Source organism: Salvelinus namaycush, chromosome 9 (assembly GCF_016432855.1).
Source record: "Salvelinus namaycush isolate Seneca chromosome 9, SaNama_1.0, whole genome shotgun sequence".
Lineage (NCBI taxonomy): Eukaryota > Metazoa > Chordata > Actinopteri > Salmoniformes > Salmonidae > Salvelinus > Salvelinus namaycush.
This window is the reverse complement of record NC_052315.1, coordinates 31,708,633-31,729,742: the sequence shown is the minus strand read 5'-3', so window position 1 is coordinate 31,729,742 and position 21,110 is coordinate 31,708,633. Positions and strand designations below refer to the sequence as shown.

The following is a 21,110-nucleotide window of genomic DNA, read 5'->3' as shown; positions in this document are numbered from 1 at the left end:
GTTTGTCGCTACCGGGTCGGCACGCGGCAGGTACCGCTTTTGTTCTAGCAAGAGAAGGAACGGCCTCCCACTGTGATAAGTACCTACAGTATCAGCAGTCTATTGGCAGTGAGATTCTCAGTGTATTTCTTGCTTCACTCTTTTTGGGGTGTCATTTTTATAAACTAAACAGCTCACTGAGACACACAGACAGAGTAGGTGAGTAGTGGAGTTGATTTTACTTCTGGTCCAAAACACAGATGTGGAACAAAATACATCAAATACACAAGAACACCCCACAAATACATTATACCTCAAACCCCCCAATTACAATGACAAACATAGCAACACGTGATATGAACGTAGTAACACAGCGAAGCAAACATATGAACACAGTGACAACACTATTTGGCTGAAAAACTTAATATACAAAAACATGATACAAGAATCCAATGAAATACACAGTGGAATGACTATTGCAAGATACCTGTAAACTTCCATGTGTGATATATATCCCTCTCTTTTCTGCCTGTGGACTTATACAAAAGATGCAGGACTCCACGAGGACTGTAATGGTGTGATGATTCAGGCCAGGTAAACAACTAAGTTTCTGTTGTGTTGTTTTGACCCTCCTGCCAGAAAAAAGGCAACTTGTGTTCCCAAAGAAGCTGGAGGAAACATTACTCTGTTTGGACTACACAATTCAATCTCTTTCTATCATCTCTCCCTCCTCTTTCTCTATCTCTGGTGGAGCAATCCATCTGACAAACAGTCAGTGTGTCCAGGATTTGGCCCCATGACCCAGGGATAGGTGTGTGTTCATCAGGTGTGAAGTTGACTGATAAGTTCTCAGCCTTTACATCGTAGTCTCCTCCCATTCCAGCTCAACATCACCTGCAAGAGCACAAAAAAGTAGATATGTGAAATGTGCGTTTATGACGTATGTGTATGCTAGTGTGTGTTCTTGTATATGTGTGTGCTCACCCTCCATAGCTTCCAGTGAGTCCATCTTCTCCAGAGCAGAGTAGTTGATGAACCAGATGGACTGGCTGTTTCCTTTACTGTTCAGCAGATCCAGAGTACTCTGGTGTAGGAACATATACTGGGCCTGGGGACATGCATGAACAGACTCTCTAAGATTCTGTCTGGCAGGTTTGAATGCACAAGGAAAACATGGTGAAACTAGATCATACTATGAAGTATCATATCCATATCACAGTAAGAATATTTCATTATATTATGATACATGTTGTATAAATCCATATTTCTCACCAGGTTCTGCACCATACACATCCTCTCACTGCGTAGTTCAGCCACCAGACCGTAGATGTCCACAAAATCGTGATCACTGACGTGTTGGATCAGGTGATCCAGCGTTATAAACACTCCTGTCCTGCCCACGCCAGCACTGCAGTGCACCACTATAGTGGTGTTCTCATGCCTGTTGGCTCTGATGGCTCTAACAAACTGTATGAGTGTGGTGCTGGAATCTGGTACGCCATGCTCTGGCCAAGAGGTGTAGTTGAAGTGGTGAACCACCATGTAGTCCCCATGCTAGGGGGAGAAAGGAAGAGACAGAGAGAGGGGGGGAAGAAGGAGTGACAGAGGGAGAGAGAGCGAGGGAGTTAGAGAAGGAGAGAGAGAATAATGATTTTATTGTCAAGAGGATAACTCTGAACTTGTTTACTCTGAGGTACTCAAATATACACTGATTGTACAAAACATTAGGAACACCTGCTCTTTCCATGACAGACTGACCGGGTGAATCCAGGTGAAAGCTATGTTCCCTTAATGATGTAACTTGTTAAATCCATTTCAGTGTAGTTGAAGGGGAGGAGACAATTGAAAGTAGGATTTTTAAGCCTTGAGACAATTGAGACATGGATTGTGTATGTGTGCTATTCAGAGGCTGTATCGGCAAGACAAAATATTGAAGTGCCTTTGAACGAAGTATGCCTTTGAACGAAGTATGGCAGCAGGTGCCAGGTGCACCGGTTTGATTGTGTCAAGAACTGCAGTGCTGCTAGATTTTTCACGCTCAATAGTTTCCTGAGTGTATCAACCAACAATGGTCCACAACCCAAAGAACATCCAGCGAACTTGACACAACTGTGGAGGGCATTGGAGTCAACATGGGCCAGCATCCCTCTGGAACACTTTTGACACCTTGTAGAGTCCATGTCCCGATGAGTATTCAGACCCCTTGACTTTTTCCAAATTTTGTTACGTTACAGCCTTATTCTAAAATGGATAAACTAGTTTTTTTCCCCCTCATCAATCCACACACAATACCCCATAATGACAAAGCCAAAACAGTTGACATTTTTGCTAATTTATTTAAAAAATATATCTTATTTAAATTCTAAAAATCTCTCTTTGCTTTGTCATTATTGGGTATTGTGTGTAGATTGATGAGGGAAATAAACAATTTATTCCATTTTAGAAGAAGGCTGTAACTTAACAAAAGGTGAAAAAAAGTCAAGGGTGTGTGGAATACTTTCCGAATGCACTGTATGTATGTGTGTGTGTGTTACCCGCTCCACTTTGAGAGCTCTGACGGTCCAGTCAGGATAAACGTCCTCTGTCAGCTTGGTGATGATGATGTCCCCAAACACTGTCACCGGCTTATTGTCCTCTGGCCAGTACTGGTGACACCGGATCTAAACACACCCACACACAGCACACACACACAAAATTGGTGACCGGATCTAAACAGACATACGACCCTGACACTACTAAAACCTTGGTCCAGTCCTTACCCTTCCTTTCTCATAGCACTGTGTGAGCATAGCGATGGTTCGTGTGCGAGTCTCCCAGATCATCCTCCAGAAGTCAGCCACAGTGCCGGGGAGAGGACCCTGGGTCGCTATGAACTCACTAGGACACAGGTAACCCTAAGGGGGAGAGGAAGAATATTATAGTCAGAACAGAGTAGGTCACAGGTCTCCAGTTTTGTAGTAAACACAAACGTTGGGGTGTTTAGAAATGTGAGCTCTGAAAGCATGAGTATTCTCTTTTCTCTCTGTGTGTGTGTGTGTGACTCACTGAGATGAAGCTAGCGTTGATGTAGTCAGATCCAGGCATGCCAGGTTCAGACAAGAGCTTCACACGGTTGTTGTTGTCTGTAGAGGAGAGAATGTGTTAGGCTGTGTGTGTGTGTTACGCTCACTGTGTGTGTGTGTGTGTGTGTGTGTGTGTGTGTGTGTGTGTGTGTGTGTGTGTGTGTACATACAGGGTTTGATGTTAGTGAAGCGGTTCTTGGATCTGTTCCAGGGAAGGTCAGCGTCTGAAGTAGCCAGATCCTGCAGCAGTTTGGGCAACTCCTGGAGAAGACAGGGTTAACGCTGTCAATCTACATACACACACACGCACACACAGGTTTTCACAGGGGTCAGAGGTTAGAGTTACATACTGCAAACTCTTCCTGGAACTTGGTGTTCTCGTTGGCACACAGGTCTTCTACATGCTGCAGGAAAGACTTCTTATTGACCGGCCTGAGAGACAGAGATAATCAGAATCACGTTTATTGTCCTACAAGAGGAAAATCTTGGCACAGCTCACACATGAATGCATAAACCATATATGAAAAAACAGATCAAACAAACAGGAGGTGGGGGTAAGATAAATCCTTCACAGGGCAGCAATCCAAATCCAACTATTATTGCCCAACAAACTCACATAATGTACACATAGAACAACATACACACTCATTAGGTGACTTACTTGAGAGACTTTCTGTAGCTGAGAAGTCTGAAACAGAGTTGACAGAACAATATGAGTCACACCAGTACACTGTGAGTACAGCAGACTTTACTTTCCATTACTGTAGTTACAGTTACAGACAGACTGGCACACTGAACAGCACTTCAGTAGACTAAAGCCATGAGAGACAACAATACACACTGCCAACTGTAGCAATGCAACACAGCAACACACACATGGAGTGCTATATAACAAGGGCTACACACACTGAGTGCTACACACTTGAAGGGCTACACACACTGCCCATTACAACTTACTGGATGACAAATATCTCCTTCCGTCTAAAGAAGAAGGAGGAATACCTGGAGAGAGAGTTTGAGAGAGGAGTTGGAGCAAAGCTTGATGATTAGTTGATCATTTGAGTCAGCTGGGGCAAAACCCAAAACGGGCACCCCTTGGGGTCCCAGGGACCGAGTTTGGAAAACCCTGGGTTAGAGTGAGAGTGGAGAGCACAGACAGCCTGTGTGTGGTGGTGTGTGTGTTTATGTGTGTACTGTAGTGTGCGTGTATGTGTGTGTGTGTGTGTGTGCGTGTGTTAGCAGCAGCCATGCACATTCTGTAGGCATGCAGGTAGAGTAGTAGAGGCAGAGTGAGCATAATGTTAGTGGGTAAACCTTTGTGAAGTTGTGTATGAATGAGAGAGAGGGAGTGTGTATGTGTGAGAAAAAGACACACACAGGCATACACACACTGACCGGTGTAGTTTCTCTTCCTTCAGCTCCAGGTCAGCCACAGCAATCAGTTGATCCAGTTTAAACTTGGTCTCTATAATCTCCGCCTCCCGGGGAGAGTAGGTTCCGCCCTCCTTCTGACGCTGACGGATCCTGTCATTGGATGAGGAACATGTCAATCACTCTGACACAACTGACTATGGCTGGCTGGGTTTAAACTACAAAACTTGAGGTTTTAGATTTCAATACTCTAAATAATACTTTTAAAATAAATTGGATTCTGAAGTATGTTAAGAACCAGAACAGTATTTGGAATGTCTTCCCTAAGTATTTATTTGACTCTGTTGGTGGTTTAGAATGTTTGCTTCAATGTAATTTTGATGTTGATAAAATCCCAGTAAAGTTGGCCAAATTCCATAAGCAGGCAATTTTAGCTGGGATGTTAGCGTATAAACACAATTTCCCCCCTCACAGATACTTTATATGGAACAACATATAAGATATATGATTTAAAAGTAAGTCTCTTTTTTTCCGTAACTGGTTTGAGAATAAAATTATTTTGGTTGGTCAGTTACTGAATGAGGATGGATATCTACTCTCATATGGGGAATTTCTTGATACATTTAAAATTCCAATAACCCCGAAAGAATATGCAATTGTTTTTGATGCGATTCCAAGGGGGGTTGTATCTCTTTTAAATTCCTCTGTGGTTGATGTAAGTAACATAGATTTACATGAAAATATATTCTTTGGCAAATTAACATCAAAGATAAATGTAGTAATAAACAGATTAGGAATATTGTTTGTGATACTACAATTCCCTCAGCAAGATTCCTTTGGTCAAATATCTATGGTGATATACAATGGGGGAAAGCATGGAAAATTGCTAACAAATATTGTATCAGTAACAAGGTAAAGGGAGTTTCATTTAAAATGTTACATAGAATTTATCCTGTGAAACATGTTTTGAAAAGATTCAAGCTGAATTTTGACTATAAATGTGATTTCTGTGGAATGGAGAAGGAGACCATTTTGCATTTGTTTTTTGCCTGTATTTATAGTCACATTTTTGCTATTGACATACAGAATTTTGTTACAAAAAAAATAGGATCGGTTGTACTTTAACGGTTTTGATATAATGATTTATTTCAGAAATTCTGACATATAAAGATGTAAAGATGTAGTATATTTAATTCAACTGCTAATAATACTAGGTAAATTTCATATTCACAAATGCAAATGTTCTAATTCAAAACCTAACTTTTTTCACTTTATAAATTAATTTAAACAATATGGCACTACTTTAACTAAAATGAAAAACAAAAAGGCATTTAAAACTTGTATTATTAATGAATATGATTTGTTTGTTTAGGATTCCTGGCAATGTAAATCATTTGTATGTATGCTTGTTTGCATGTGACTATTCCTCTTTTGTTTGTTGATATTTGTTAATAATAATTTTAAAAAGTTAAAAAAAGAAAAGATATATAGAAAAAGAAAAAACTACATAACTAGAGGCATCAGCTGTAACCAGTTTACCTGACAGAGGCGTAGATGATGAGGATGAGCAGCAGGGCCAGGAAGAAGGAGAGGAGAACTCCCAGAATGATCTGTTCATCTCTGGTCAACAACCCATCCACTGACAGACAGGAGGGGTTGAGGGGAAGAGAAAAAAAGAAGCCTTTCGTGAACTAACACTTGCACTTACATTGACGGGCTGCAATGGAGCTGGTCGAGAGCTTCAAGTTCTTCGGTGTCCAAATCACTATGGACTTAAAATGGTCCACTCAACCACGCACAGTCGTAAAGATGATGCCTGAAGAGCTTCTATTCCCAAGCCACAAGACATAGCTAACATAATGGCTACACGGACTATGTGAGTTGACCCTTGCATTTAGTTTTTATTTTTGCACTGTGTATATGCATACTCACAGGACTCTACACACTCACGCACACTGACACTCCAACACACGCATGTCATGCACACACATTTATACTAACTCTACAGCACACACACGTCCACACACTCACATACAATCATAATTTACTCTGATTGAGCTCCTGTTCCTCTTATAGTATATTAGCTCAAAAGTATCGTGGAGATCCTGCACCTAAATATAAACAGTACCGGCACCCAAAATGAGAACAGGTGTTGTACCGAAAATCTCCCCCATGCCAGAATTCTCCCCCTCTTCGCGTTCTTCATTGCTGCGACTTGTTTGCTAGTTGAGACTTCTGCTCTTCACTCCGTTGTCAGTTTAGCCTACATTTCACTGACATAGTAGAAGAAAGCATTTTTGTCTGCAGTTTTCGGTTTGGCTATTTGTTTCAAGTGTATTTGGCGGTCTAGCTTGCATGGCGCCCGGTGCCGCCCCCGGCAAGATGCAGCCCTGGGCGGCTGGCCATGTCGCCCGTAACTAAATCCGCTACTGATTTTGTATTAGTCTATAAATAAATCTCTTTGCCAAAATTCGTCATCTCTCCCATGTCTTATTCGACTAGTATGTTTCAAAGTGTAAGGATAATAATTCAGCCATAGTTGTTCTGAAATGTTTATTGCTTCCCAACATTTGACTCCCTCCTCTATGTTTAATATAACATACATACATTTATTATTAATTTCGGTTGCCTATCCTGACGAGACGTTTGTTCTATAGAAAGTATTTGACTCTGATGTGTGTCACAGAAAGTATTTGACTCTAGCCACAAAATTAAGGAAATTAGAAGGGGAGGTGGGATTCTGGCAGGGGGGAGATTTTCTGCACGACAGGAACCTATTTCAGTCAAAGTCAAGCACTGACTATACACATCTACCTCCATTAGTCCAGTATCTCTGCACATTGAAAATAATATGATATTGAAACTGACCCTGTATATAGTTTCACATTTTCTTGTGTTCTTCTTCTTCTTTTTTCTTGTGTGTTTTTGTTCTACCTTATGATACTTTTAGTATTGCATTACTATTGATTCCTGCATTGTTGGGTTTAGAGCAAGAAATACGTTTCATGTACTTGTGCATGTGACATTAACTTGAAACTTACTAGCTCTGAGTTTGCTGCTACTTTATTGAGGAAAAATGTACTTACTGTGACTGAGATATGTGGTTGTCTCACCTAGTAATCTTAAGATGAATGCACTAACAGTAAGTTGCTCTGGATAAGAGCCTCTACTAAATGACTAAAATGTAAAAAATTCAAATGAAGGAGTGAGAGTGGTGTTGTTTAATCCGTTTTAATCATCGGAGAGGAAAGATGTTTGTGGAGAGAAGAGGAGTGCTTACCTGCTGTTCTGATATGCTCAGAGTAGTCAGAGTCTGTGTACTGGCCCCGGATGTTGGTGGCTCGGAACTTAAACCTGCCACACAGACAAAGACATGCACTGTATTAAACTTTGTACGTATGTGTGTGTATGTGTTTATATCTATGTGCACGTGTATGTGTTTACATGTTTGTGTTGTGTATACTCACACGTAGACAGTGTTTGGTTTGAGGGGTCCGTTACAGAGTGTGTTACTGTACTCTTCAGTCAGACAGTTGTCCTTCTCTCCGATGACATAATGATCATCCTGGTGGTCTATGCGCTCCCCCCCTGAGTCTCTATGTTCCAGAACCCTGTCCCTCACAATGCTGTGTCTAATGCGTGAGAAAGTGAGTCTGCTGGTTTGTGTGTCCCTGCTCATACGGTCCCTCACGCAGAGTGGGTTGGGGAAGCCATTGTCTGTTAGGTAGGGGGCGGAACGAGAGAGAAATGCTGTCTTCCAGTTGGTCAGGTTCATGCTGTCCATCACTGAGACAGAGAGACAGACAGATGTCAGACTAGACCTATAGCAGTGGCTCCTACATATTTTAGTTCAAGATATATTTTCTGTGTGATAGATGTGTGTTTATGTGTGTGTGTGTGTGTGATGTCGTACCCCCAGATTCAGACATGATGACCTGGATGCTGCTGATTGGTCCGTTGTCATTGCTGTAGAAACAGGCTGGCATGCGAACAATAATGCTTCTGGAAGTTACCATGGCAACTCCTCCTCGGTCCAGCACCACCTGGGGTCTCTGGGTGGGCTTGGCAGGAGCTACCCACACACACACACACATTTCTGTATCATGAAGTGTTCGTAGTGCATACACATATATTCACAATATGACACCCCCTATGACTAAGTTTCTAAGGCTGTTGGGGTTATAAAGGGGTTATGTAGGGATTATGAATGGGTTATGTAGTGTTTATGTAGCACTGTACCTTTGATCCCTGTAGTGATCTGAACCTCTGAGCTGGGTGGGCTTAAACCTGCTCCGTTTACCGCTGCAATCTGTGTGTGAGAGAAGAGAGAGAGTTGGTCGGAGTGTTTCAAATGGTGAGAATAATTTTTCAGAAAGCACAATTGTTCTATGACACTGTGTGTGTTCCTCACCAGTATATTATAGTTGTGAACCATGTGTTTGTGTAGTTGTGCCTGTGTGTGTGTGTGTGAGATCCTCACCCGTATACTATAGTTGTAGCCTCCCTTCAGCCCGTCGATGACTGCGGTCAGGGTGCGGTTCTCGTTTTGGACCACGATGAGGCGGTTGATGGTCATCTCTAGCTGGCCCTGGCGGTAGACCAGCACCGTATAGGAACTGATATTCCCATTAGGCTCCTCCGGGGGGGCAAAGGTCACAAACACACGGGTCACTTCCTCTGGAATTACCTGGAGGGTCACGTTCTTAGGAGGATCCCTGGGCTCTAGAGGGAGCAGGGGAGAGGGATGGAGGGAGGATGAGGAGGAGGAGAGAGAGAGTGCTTAACTACCTTCTAGCAGTTGAATAAAGTAGCTACTGTATTACTGTATGTGTGGGTTCCTCACCTTCCTCCATTGTTCTGATGACAGTGGGCTCAGTGGCCTGTCCGTCCCGCCGTGCGTTCTCCAGTCGTCCAGTGAAGGCGGTCACGGTCACAGAGTAGCGAGTGAACGCAGTCAGGTTCGACACAACTACAGTCCTCAGCTCCTCTGGGCCGCGCACTACAGACTGGTTTAACCCCTCGCTATCCAGCTGAACAACAACACAACATACAGATGTAAGAAACTCCTTTTTTCTCATTATTCTTTGAGTGTGTGTGTGCATGTGTACTCACAGAGATTACGTCTATGAGGTAGGAAGTGGGGCCGGTAATCACATCTGGGAGTTGCCATTCGATACGGAGGCCGTTGGAGGACATGGTCATTGAGAGGTTGCTGGGAGGGGCATCAGGGTCTGAGGGGAGAGACAGGTATAAATATACACATACTGCCTGGGTGTGTAGGTATTTGTATTTCCAGTCACATCCAGAATTATTGCCACCCTTGATAAAGATGATAAAATAAGACTGTATGCTAATTAAAAAAAAATATATACAGTACCAGTCAAAGGTTTGAACACAACTACTCATTCAAGGGTTTTTCTTTATTTTCACTATTTTCTACATTGTAGAATAAATGTGGGCGGCAGGTAGCCTAGTGGTTAGAGCGTTGGGCCAGTAACCAAATGGTTGCAAGATTGAATCCCTGAGCTGACAAGGAAGAAATCTGTTGTTCTGCCCCTGAACAAGGCAGTTAACCCACTATTCCTAGGCCATCATTGTAAATAAGAATTTGTTCTTAACTGACTCCTGGGGGGGAAAGGTTTTGTTGTGGCCTCTTCACGACTGTCTTGGTATGTTTGGACCATGATAGTTTGTTGGTGATGTGGACACCAAGGAACTTGAAACTCTCGACCCGCTCCCCTACTGATTATGTTTTGCTTTTCGTGTATTGTTGTGTATAATAATGTGTGTTTTAATGTGTAGTTTAATGTGTTTATTGTATTTTGATGTGTATTGTGGTGCTATACAGGGCTCAACTGGTCTCAACATTGAATATTTTTTTGTATCGTCATTAGCACAATATTCATTATCCTAATTCTAGCTCCAAGACGCCGGCAATTAGAAAAAAACAACAATGTAGATTGTGCTGATTTATTGGCTAATTGAACCATGTCGCGCACTGTAGTCTAAAACAATTATGTCATATCTGAATTATGTAATCTTTATGCACATTCACCATTGTATTAGTACATTGTATTAGTATAAAATAATCGATTTTTCTCATTTTTTTGGAGCATACAATATAGCACAGTCTTTTTTGCTCATCTTTGTCAAGGGTTCCAATCCTTTTGGATGTGACTGTATGTGTGTGTGCGTGCGTGCGTGGGTGTGTGTACTTACTCCCAGCCAGTGTGTGTGTGTATCTCCAGGGTGTGTGTTCTCCTGGCCCAGCATTAGTAAGGGCTGTGATTCTGAAGCGGTAGAGGCGGTACTTGGCCAGAGACTGGAGAGTGATGCTTCTGTTGCCCTCACCACCATCAGAACCATTCACTGACACCAACACCTGACCAGGAAGATCATGAACATGAATATGATGTTGAGTTCAATGTTAGGAAATGTATTCTGCAGATATACATGTAGACAGATGTACGACACAGTGGCTCAACAACATTTACATTCAGATATCCAGGTAAAATTACCTCCTGATCCACACAGCCTGGAGCCAGGGAAGGGCTCGGCTCTGGGAGGTGTGTGGCTTCAGAAAGGGGTGTGTTGGACAGGCAGTCAGGTGACAGCAGCTGCACGGTGATGCGGTACTCAGTGAGCATGCCCAGAGCAGAGAGGGGAGCAGCCCATTGGAGCGTCACGCTGGTGGACGTGGTCTCTGACACACTCAGGAATCGAGGGACACCAGGAACTGCAGGAGGATATAAGAGTGGGTTGAGTTGGTACAGTTCATCTGGTCTCCTGGTGTAGTGTACATGTGTGTGTGTGTGTGTGTGTGTGTGTGTGTGTGTGTGTGTGTGTGTGTGTGTGTGTGTGTGTGTGTGTGTGTGTGTGTGTGTGTGTACCTGACTCGGGGTGTGTGTGGGCAGTACAGTTGACCTGGTCTCCTGGGCCGGCAGAGTTGACAGCCGTTACGGTGAGTGTGAATTCTGCGTCCGGCGCCAGCCCACTGACCGTATACTGGTTTGTGTCAGCCTGGTGTATGTATGACTGTGAGTCTGAGTGTCTGTCCACCTGGACCTGGTAGTACAGGATGAGTCCATTGGGGTTGGCTGGAGGCTCCCAGTGTAGAAACACAGAGTCCCAGCCCAGACCAGAGCAGGATAGGTTACCCACCACTTCAGACACTGGGGCCAGGAGACACAGGGTTTATGCAAAAGGATTAATAGCCAATTCCACACGCATATGGCACTTGATTTCTAGTTCCACAACCATACATACCCACACACACATACCACATACATACCGGACTCATTGGTTGTGAAGGACACAGGAGTGCTATACTGGTCTCCATGACCCACTCTGGTGTAGCTAAGTACACTGATCTCATAGGAGCTGTGAGGCCTGAACCCACTCAGCTGTCCTTCTGTCCACGGACCTGTAGAGTTCTGAGAGTCAGAGAGAGGGAGAGAGAGAAAAATTAGGAAATCTTATAGACAGAACATAGCAAAGTTGCAGCACTCCAGTTTAAAAATGTTAATGTTTCTTTGTGAGTGTTTGTGTTTGTATGTGTGCAGTACCTGATATCTGATTGTGTTTGTGTTAATCTCCCAGATCCTGAAGCCGTAGTTTGTGACCACACCATTGGGTTCCAGAGAGGGTTCCCAGGTCAGCCACACAGAGAAGGCTGTGTGGTTATACAGAGACAGGTTCCGGGGAGGAGACATCGGACCTGGTGGAACACAATGTTAGAGTACATTACTGGCCTTCGTCTGTATGAAGCAGCAGTTGGAGGGGTTATGGTAGGGTAGAGGCTAGAGGTTAGTAGGGGTTAAAGGTGAGAGGTTAAAGATGACCTGCTTCATCTGTGTGCAGCATCAGTAGTAGCGGGGGTCCGGAGCCCTTGCGGGTGGCTGCGGTGATGGAGAGGTTGTAGGCTGTGTAGGGCAGGAGCTGTGTGAGTGTGAGGGTGGTGTTGGGGGTGTGTGTGGTGTTGGAGCCGCCAGGGCCGAACATGGTGAGGGAATACTCTGTTATCTCTCCGTTGGCCTCCAGGGGGCGCTGCCACACCACAGACACAGAGGAGGACGACAGGTTCCTACTGGACACCAGCACTGGAGCTGAACTGGGAACTGGAGGGAGAGAGTGGGTTAATAGTATGTATGTGTATGCACATGTGTGCATTTGTGTGTGTGTGTGTGTGTGTGTCTGTAGACTCACTATCATCATCAGTCCTCACATGCAGCAGGCTGGTGTGGTTGTGGGCCGGGCCGGCGCTGGTTGCCGGGGTAACGGTGAAGACATAGGGATAGTACTTCCTGAGTTTGGTAAACAGGAAGACGTTATCGTTGGTTGTCTTGGTGATGGTATTGTTGACAGTGGGGGGTCCGGGGGGGTTGGTGTTAGGGTAAGAGGGGTTCAGAGGTTTAGGAGGTTGGGGGTGTCCTGCTTCCTGCAGGGTGAGCAAGTAGAAGGGGCGTCCGTTGGGTTCCATAGGGGGATCCCAGCTTACTATGATGGCTGTAGAACTGAAGATCTGAGCACTGAGATTGTGGACCGGATCACTGGGAACTGTGGGGAGAGAGGGGGAATTAGTATCACTGACTGAACTACATCATTCTTCAGACTCAGTCCCAGCACTAGAAGAACACTACAGGTTATTTATGCTGTATATACACATAATACTACATCTACACCCAAACCAGCAACATCAACCAATCAAACACTGGCGCCACCCCAGGGAGAGAAACACACCAACAAACATAAAACAGCACTTCGTCATCATCATCATCATTAACAACATCGTCATCATTAACATCATCATCACCCCATGAGTCATATGGAGAGAATAACCTCAGTGTGGAATAAAACAAGAAAACTTTGACCAGAGAAACTTCAAATCGAGAAACAAAAAAACAGAGACATTTTGAATAGCAGATACTCATCCTGGCCACACCCACTTCCGGTGTCCATCCTCTAAGTTCCGGTCACTGAGTCTGACCATATGGAGAGAGCAAACTGAGCATGTGCACCAGGGGAAACAGGGATGGAAAGAAGGAGAGACGCAGAGATGGAAGATATAAGGAGGGAGGGGAGACCTCAGTGAAGGCAGATTGAGAGGCTGGTGAAGTGGATGGATGGGTGGAGGAGAGAGGGCGGTGTGTGGGTGTCTGAGCCCAGGGCAGTGAGCCCTGCTGGGCTTGGCAGGGCAGGAGAGGCAGGGTGAGCTGGAGGTCCCGTGGCTGGAGCACAGAGGCAGAGACACACAGTCAGTATTAGAGACATCTTCAGACCGAAACAAGAGGCAGTCACTATTACACGTCAGATGAAGGCAGCAGTCTGTCTACACAATTTTTCCCAAAATCACATAAAAACAAAGAGATCATCGTCAAATAGGAACAATAATTACATTTCTTTTGAATAACACAAAAGCTACTATTTTTATCTACATAATTTATTTGACAGGAACATTGCTACTTCTTGTGATCATCCAGATACTGCCATTTGAAAATGATTCATCTGCATCTTAAGCTACAGACTAAACTACTAACACGAATACGATAATGACCTACTCACAAAACTACATGATGAAACATCTCTACTGGATGTATGTTGATAGCATTGTGACATTGTTGATAGCCAAAGTGTTTACAAAAGAACTGGATGCCTGTATCATTGCTCTGTTTGGAATATAAGACATGATCAGATATCCAACAGGTCAAAGAGTGAACTTCCACAGGGTTCAGTAAAAGGAGATACAAACTGGTTGTCTGAGGTACGGAGGCCTCGGAGGGACAAAAAGGGCCAGTTTGTCAGACTGACAGACTTACCTCCTTTTACCAGCCAGCTGAAAGTTACACTTCAATCGCAGAATTTTTACGTGATTTTATCAAGTTCAACAAGAGGTTGGAAAAAACAGTGCAGACTCTGTGTGTGTGTGTGTGTGTGTGTGTGTATGTGTGTGTGTGTGTGTGTGTGTGTGTGTGTGTGTGTGTGTGTGTGAAACTGACCGCCATCTGGGGTGAGTAGGTCTAAAGGATCAGTACGGACCCCTCCGTCCCCCTGCATGGTGCTTGAGGTCAGCCAGAGGCTGTAGTTCTGTCCTCCTCTCAGGCCAGACAGACAGTAGGACAGGTCCTCCCCCAGAGAGACAGGGTCCAGCTCTGACACTGGGATACGCTGATGGAGAGGAGAGAGAGAAACAATGCCTTTACAGTAGAAAATAACACACTTTTACACATGAGCATACAGTGTGTGTGTGTGTGTGTTACTCACCTGCTTTATAACAGTGTTATTGTCTGTGTAGTACACAGTGTAATGCTGTATAACTCACCTGCTCCGTGACAGTGGTATTGTCTGAGTAGTACAGAGTATAGTGAAGGAGGATTCCATTTGGCTGAGTGGGGGGTTGCCAGAGGACGGTCACTGAAGAAAATGTCAGGTTCACCAACGACAGATTCTGGGGTGGGTCAAATGGCACTGGAAGAGAATTGCAGGAGTGATTTGGTGCAAGTTGCATGTCACTTGTGTTTACTAAAAATAAACTGGAGGCATGTTCAGTTGGGACTACAAGATTTTCTCAAAGGTTTGTGTGTGTGAGTGTTTGTGCATGCGTGCTTGCCATACGTATATGTGTGTGTGTGTACCTGTGTCAATAATACTGAAGCTGATGTATATGAGGACTCCCCCGTCCCCCAGGCGTGTCCAGCTGGAGACAGAGGCGTTGAAGCGACTTTCTGAGTCAACGTTGACCACTACCGCTGTACCTGTTACATTCTGCCACACCTCAGATGACTCATTCCTACAAGCGAGAGAAGGAAGGAGGAAGAAGAAGAATGTTGGAGACCATGTTGGAGGCTGTAATTCATGCTTCAATCAGAATGCCTCATCCCTCAACATCTCCTTTTTCAACATCACATCAGCAGTTGGTTTCAAACTAACGATCAATATTGAAATAAAACTCACCAGACTTTGACTATGTAGTAGAGGATCTCAGAGTTGGCCTCTTTCGGCGGTTCCCATGACAATTCTACCTCGTAGTCTGACAACTTCCTGGCTAACAGGAACTGAGGGGGAGTGTCTGGGTCTGAAACACACTTCCTATTATTTAAGACCAACCAGGTTGCTAGGGGAAATGGACTGGAAGAAGGAGAGAACGTTAGCTAAACGCTCCTTGATCATTGGAAATAGCGTCTGCTTGCTGGCTCATCTGTAAGCAAAGCTGGTTGGTTAGAAGTGATGGTTTTGATGTTGTTAAATAACACTGTGGTAGCCCCTGACCTCTGTCAGAGGATCAGGAAGACTTGAGACAGAAAGGAAGTGAGAGGAGGTGATGATGAACCTTCTGTGGTCCACCATAGTCCACTACACGGCCACCTGAAACACAATGACCCTAACCATGGTCTCCCTCTACCTCCCCCCTCTTACCCCAGATCCCTCACTCCATTGGGGTGATGTATAGTGGTTTACTGCGGTGGTTCTGGGGTGTGTTTGTGTGTTAGAGAGGCTCTCACCATCCTCCAGTGTGGTGATGTTGAGTGGGTCACTGCTGTGGTTTCCAGGGCCCATTCGTGTGTGTCCCTTCACCACCAGAGTGTATTGCGCAAACTTCCTTAGGTGAGTGATCTGGACGTGGCTAATGGGTGTGGTCAGGTTGAGGAAGTGGGAAGAGTTTCGCAGCTCAAGGCTGTAAATCAAATCAAACTTAATTTAAAGTTTATTTTCATCATGAGAAAGTACACATCCAGAATCCATGCAGAAATGTACCTGTAGTGCGTGATAACTCCATTGGGCACTAGGGGGGGTTCCCAGGTCACATTCACCTCATTGGGACTGACGGACTCATAGGACAGGCCGTAGGGAGGACTTCCCGGTACTAGAGGGTACACACACACTTCAAAATGAGGCGTAAGTGTGTGCATGTGCCTAGTTTGTGTGTGTGTGAAATAAAAGGTCAAATAGGGGGGGTGCTTATATTTGTCCTGTTTCACTGCATGTAGAAGTGGGTAACCACTCGGAGAGTGGTGTGTGTGTTTGTATGTACTGTATGTGTGTGTGTGTGTGTGTGTGTGTGTAGACTCACCGTCCTCCCCAGACAGCATAGTGAGTGTGTCTGAGGTGTGGTTCCCGTGTCCGAGGCGTGTGTATGCTCTGACAGACACGTTATAGTAGGAGAACGGCATCAGCCCTGTCAAAGTCACTCTGGGGACAGAGCTGTTCAACACTGCCACATATGATTGGTTCTCGTACAGGACCTCATACTGTTGAATCACCCCATTGGCTCTCTCCGGGGGCGACCAAGAGAGGGTGGTGGTGGAAGGAGAGGTGTCTACCACTGTTAATCCTATGGGTGGGGAGTCAGGTTCTGAGAGGGAGAGAGAGAGGGATAACATTGGACTCTCTATCATGAAACCCACATAATGAGAGAGGTGGGGGTGGGGGTGTGTGTATGTATGTGTGTGTGCCAGGTACCATCCTCGGGTGTGACAGCGAAGATATCGTCTCGGTCAGACAGAGAGCCCTCTCCTACAGCAGTAGATGCAGCCACTCGCAGCTTATAACCTGTATACTTCCCCAGCCCTGAAACACACAGCAAGCAGCTTATAACCTGTATACTACCCCAGCCCTGAAACACACAGCAAGCAGCTTATAACCTGTATACTACCCCAGCCCTGAAACACACATCAAGCAGCTTATAACCTGTATACTACCCCAGCCCTGAAACACACAGCAAGCAGCTTATAACCTGTATACTACCCCAGCCCTGAAACACACATCAAGCAGCTTATAACCTGTACACTACCCCAGCCCTGAAACACACAGCAAGCAGCTTATAACCTGTATACTACCCCAGCCCTGAAACACACAGCAAGCAGCTTATAACCTGTATACTACCCCAGCCCTGAAACACACAGCAAGCAGCTTATAACCTGTATACTACCCCAGCCCTGAAACACACAGCAAGCAGCTTATAACCTGTATACTACCCCAGCCCTGAAACACACATCAAGCAGCTTATAACCTGTATACTACCCCAGCCCTGAAACACACAGCAAGCAGCTTATAACCTGTATACTTCCCCAGCCCTGAAACACACATCAAGCAGCTTATAACCTGTATACTACCCCAGCCCTGAAACACACATCAAGCAGCTTATAACCTGTATACTACCCCAGCCCTGAAACACACAGCAAGCAGCTTATAACCTGTATACTACCCCAGCCCTGAAACACACAGCAAGCAGCTTATAACCTGTATACTACCCCAGCCCTGAAACACACAGCAAGCAGCTTATAACCTGTATACTTCTCCAGCCCTGAAACACACAGCAAGCAGCTTATAACCTGTATACTTCCCCAGCCCTGAAACACACAGCAAGCAGCTTATAACCTGTATACTACCCCAGCCCTGAAACACACAGCAAGCAGCTTATAACCTGTATACTACCCCAGCCCTGAAACACACAGCAAGCAGCTTATAACCTGTATACTACCCCAGCCCTGAAACACACAGCAAGCAGCTTATAACCTGTATACTTCTCCAGCCCTGAAACACACAGCAAGCAGCTTATAACCTGTATACTACCCCAGCCCTGAAACACACAGCAAGCAGCTTATAACCTGTATACTACCCCAGCCCTGAAACACACAGCAAGCAGCTTATAACCTGTATACTACCCCAGCCCTGAAACACACAGCAAGCAGCTTATAACCTGTATACTACCCCAGCCCTGAAACACACAGCAAGCAGCGTATAACCTGTATACTACCCCAGCCCTGAAACACACATCAAGCAGCTTATAACCTGTATACTACCCCAGCCCTGAAACACACAGCAAGCAGCTTATAACCTGTATACTACCCCAGCCCTGAAACACACATCAAGCAGCGTATAACCTGTACACTACCCCAGCCCTGAAACACACAGCAAGCAGCTTATAACCTGTATACTACCCCAGCCCTGAAACACACAGCAAGCAGCTTATAACCTGTATACTTCCCCAGCCCTGAAACACACAGCAAGCAGCTTATAACCTGTATACTACCCCAGCCCTGAAACACACAGCAAGCAGCTTATAACCTGTATACTACCCCAGCCCTGAAACACACAGCAAGCAGCTTATAACCTGTATACTACCCCAGCCCTGAAACACACAGCAAGCAGCGTATAACCTGTATACTACCCCAGCCCTGAAACACACAGCAAGCAGCTTATAACCTGTATACTACCCCAGCCCTGAAACACACAGCAAGCAGCGTATAACCTGTATACTACCCCAGCCCTGAAACACACAGCAAGCAGCTTATAACCTGTACACTACCCCAGCCCTGAAACACACAGCAAGCAGCGTATAACCTGTACACTACCCCAGCCCTGAAACACACAGCAAGCAGCTTATAACCTGTACACTACCCCAGCCCTGAAACACACAGCAAGCAGCTTATAACCTGTATACTACCCCAGCCCTGAAACACACAGCAAGCAGCTTATAACCTGTATACTACCCCAGCCCTGAAACACACAGCAAGCAGCTTATAACCTGTATACTACCCCAGCCCTGAAACACACATCAAGCAGCGTATAACCTGTACACTACCCCAGCCCTGAAACACACAGCAAGCAGCTTATAACCTGTATACTACCCCAGCCCTGAAACACACAGCAAGCAGCTTATAACCTGTATACTACCCCAGCCCTGAAACACACAGCAAGCAGCTTATAACCTGTATACTACCCCAGCCCTGAAACACACAGCAAGCAGCTTATAACCTGTATACTACCCCAGCCCTGAAACACACAGCAAGCAGCTTATAACCTGTATACTACCCCAGCCCTGAAACACACAGCAAGCAGCTTATAACCTGTATACTACCCCAGCCCTGAAACACACAGCAAGCAGCTTATAACCTGTATACTACCCCAGCCCTGAAACACACAGCAAGCAGCTTATAACCTGTATACTACCCCAGCCCTGAAACACACAGCAAGCAGATTAACACCAATACATCTTCACAGGCTTGAACCAGGCCTGTACCATGTGTGTATATGTGTACATACAGCATGTGTGTGAGTTACCTGTGAGCAGTATGCTGGTGTTGTGTGTAACTCTCTGCAGGGCTTGGTTGCTGTGCAGGTTGAGTCCGTAAAGGGTGTAATGTGTGATTCGTCCGTTGGGGTAGAGGGGCGGAGTCCAGCTGACCAGGATGGAAGTGGAGCTAACATTCTGATAGGACACAGCCACCACTGAGCTAGGAACTATGACAACAACAACACACAACAATAAAGAACAAGAATAAACAACAATGACACTATTTAAATAAGGTATTTACAGTATCTATGTGTACCCTGCTCGCGGGTCTTCTCAGAGACGTGTGAGGCAGGACCCTCTCCAATAGTGGTAGCTGCGGTAACGGTGAAGGTGTATTCAGTGAAGGGACTAAGACCAGAGACTAGGTAAGACAGCTCCTCAGACTTCATGTCTATCACCTCCTCTCTCACATACAGTCCTGGAACACACACACAGTATAGAGGACAGACTGTAGTGCATGGTAACACACCTCACTCTACTCATCAACTTCTGTAGTCTTCAATCAAGTTTCTAGTTGTAATGTCACATGCACAAGTACAGTTCTTGCTCTAAACCCAACAATGCAGGAATCAATAGTAATGCAATACTAAAAGTATCATAAGGTAGAACAAAGAAAACACGAGAAATAAAAATAAGAGAACACAAGTAAATAAGCAAGCATACAAAAAGTTACAAAAAATGGCGCCGGAAGAAATGGCATCAGTTTTACGTGCGCCCAACCAATTGTGCTATTATGTGCGGTTTTTCGCGTTATTTGTAACTTATTTTGTACATAATGTTTCTGCAACTGTATTTTACGGCAAAAAAGAGCTTCTGGATATCAGGACAGCGATCACTCACCTCGGATTAGACGCAGATTGTTTCTACAACAAGGACATTCTCCAAACACCCGGCATCCCCGTTATTTGCAAGAGGAAGCGACACAGGTACAGAGGACAAAGAACCGGATGCCTCGTCAGGACCCGGAGTAGGCGAGTGGGAAAGCTGCCGTTACCGTCAATACTACTCGCCAACGTGCAATCATTGGACATTAAATTAGACGAGGTACGATCACGAATATCCTACCAACGGGACATCAAAAACTGTAATATCCTATGTTTCACGGAATTGTGGCTGAATGACGACGTGGATATTCAGCTAGCGGGATATATGCTGCACCGGCAAGATAGAACAGCACACTCCGGTAAGACGAGGGGGGGCGGTCTGTGCATATTTGTAAACAATAGCTGGTGCACGAAATCTAAGGAAGTCTCTAGATTTTTCTCGCCTGAAGTAGAGTATATTGTGATAAATTGCAGGCCACACTACTTGCCTAGAGAGTTTTCAGCTATACTTTTCGTGGCTGTTTATTTACCACCACAGACAGATGCTGGCACTAAGACCGCACTCAGTCAGCTGTATAAGGAAATAAGCAAACAGGAAACCACTCACCCAGAGGCGGCGCTCCAAGTGGCCGGAGACTTTAATGCAGGGAAACTTAAATCAGTTCTACCAAATTTCTATCAACGTGTTAAATGTGCAACCAGAGGGAAAAAAGCTCTCCCTCGCCCTCCATTTGGTAAATCCGACCACAACTCTATCCTCCTGATTCCTGCTTACAAGCAAAAATGAAAGCAGGAAGCACC

The 21,110-nt window shown here is 45.0% G+C and overlaps 1 protein-coding gene across 1 annotated transcript; it reads right to left on the bottom strand.

Annotated features, from left to right (window-relative positions):
* Window positions 1–198: 198 nt before the first annotated feature.
* Window positions 199–20,533, bottom strand: LOC120053237 (phosphatidylinositol phosphatase PTPRQ-like). The gene is made up of 37 exons (XM_039000382.1): window positions 20,326–20,533; window positions 19,742–19,903; window positions 19,473–19,652; window positions 16,869–16,976; window positions 16,480–16,761; window positions 16,164–16,272; window positions 15,810–16,083; window positions 15,363–15,559; window positions 15,044–15,198; window positions 14,731–14,876; window positions 14,408–14,576; window positions 13,501–13,639; window positions 12,618–13,006; window positions 12,254–12,529; window positions 11,978–12,129; window positions 11,704–11,845; window positions 11,303–11,584; window positions 10,931–11,148; window positions 10,632–10,794; window positions 9,525–9,643; window positions 9,256–9,442; window positions 8,893–9,134; window positions 8,652–8,721; window positions 8,326–8,484; window positions 7,880–8,198; window positions 7,693–7,766; window positions 5,952–6,051; window positions 4,437–4,565; window positions 3,703–3,729; window positions 3,392–3,473; window positions 3,212–3,302; window positions 3,025–3,101; window positions 2,739–2,873; window positions 2,514–2,639; window positions 1,252–1,533; window positions 964–1,087; window positions 199–873 (listed from the first exon to the last, which is right to left on the bottom strand). Exons 2-37 carry the CDS (start codon window positions 19,872–19,874, stop codon window positions 836–838), a joined length of 5,895 nt encoding a protein of 1,964 aa, XP_038856310.1. The 5' UTR covers window positions 19,875–19,903; window positions 20,326–20,533; the 3' UTR covers window positions 199–835.
* Window positions 20,534–21,110: the final 577 nt, after the last annotated feature.

What these genes read in the sequence shown, in the direction of transcription:
- LOC120053237 (XM_039000382.1), bottom strand. Translation starts at nt 19,874, where the DNA reads ATGAAGTCTGAGGAGCTGTCTTACCTAGTCTCTGGTCTTAGTCCCTTC. An exon ending in AGCTACAGAAAGTCTCTCAA is followed by an intron (nt 3,474 to 3,702) that starts GTAAGTCACCTA and finishes TCTGTCTCTCAG; the next exon opens with GCCGGTCAATAAGAAGTCTT. An exon ending in AGTGCTATGAGAAAGGAAGG is followed by an intron (nt 2,640 to 2,738) that starts GTAAGGACTGGA and finishes GGGTGTGTTTAG; the next exon opens with ATCCGGTGTCACCAGTACTG.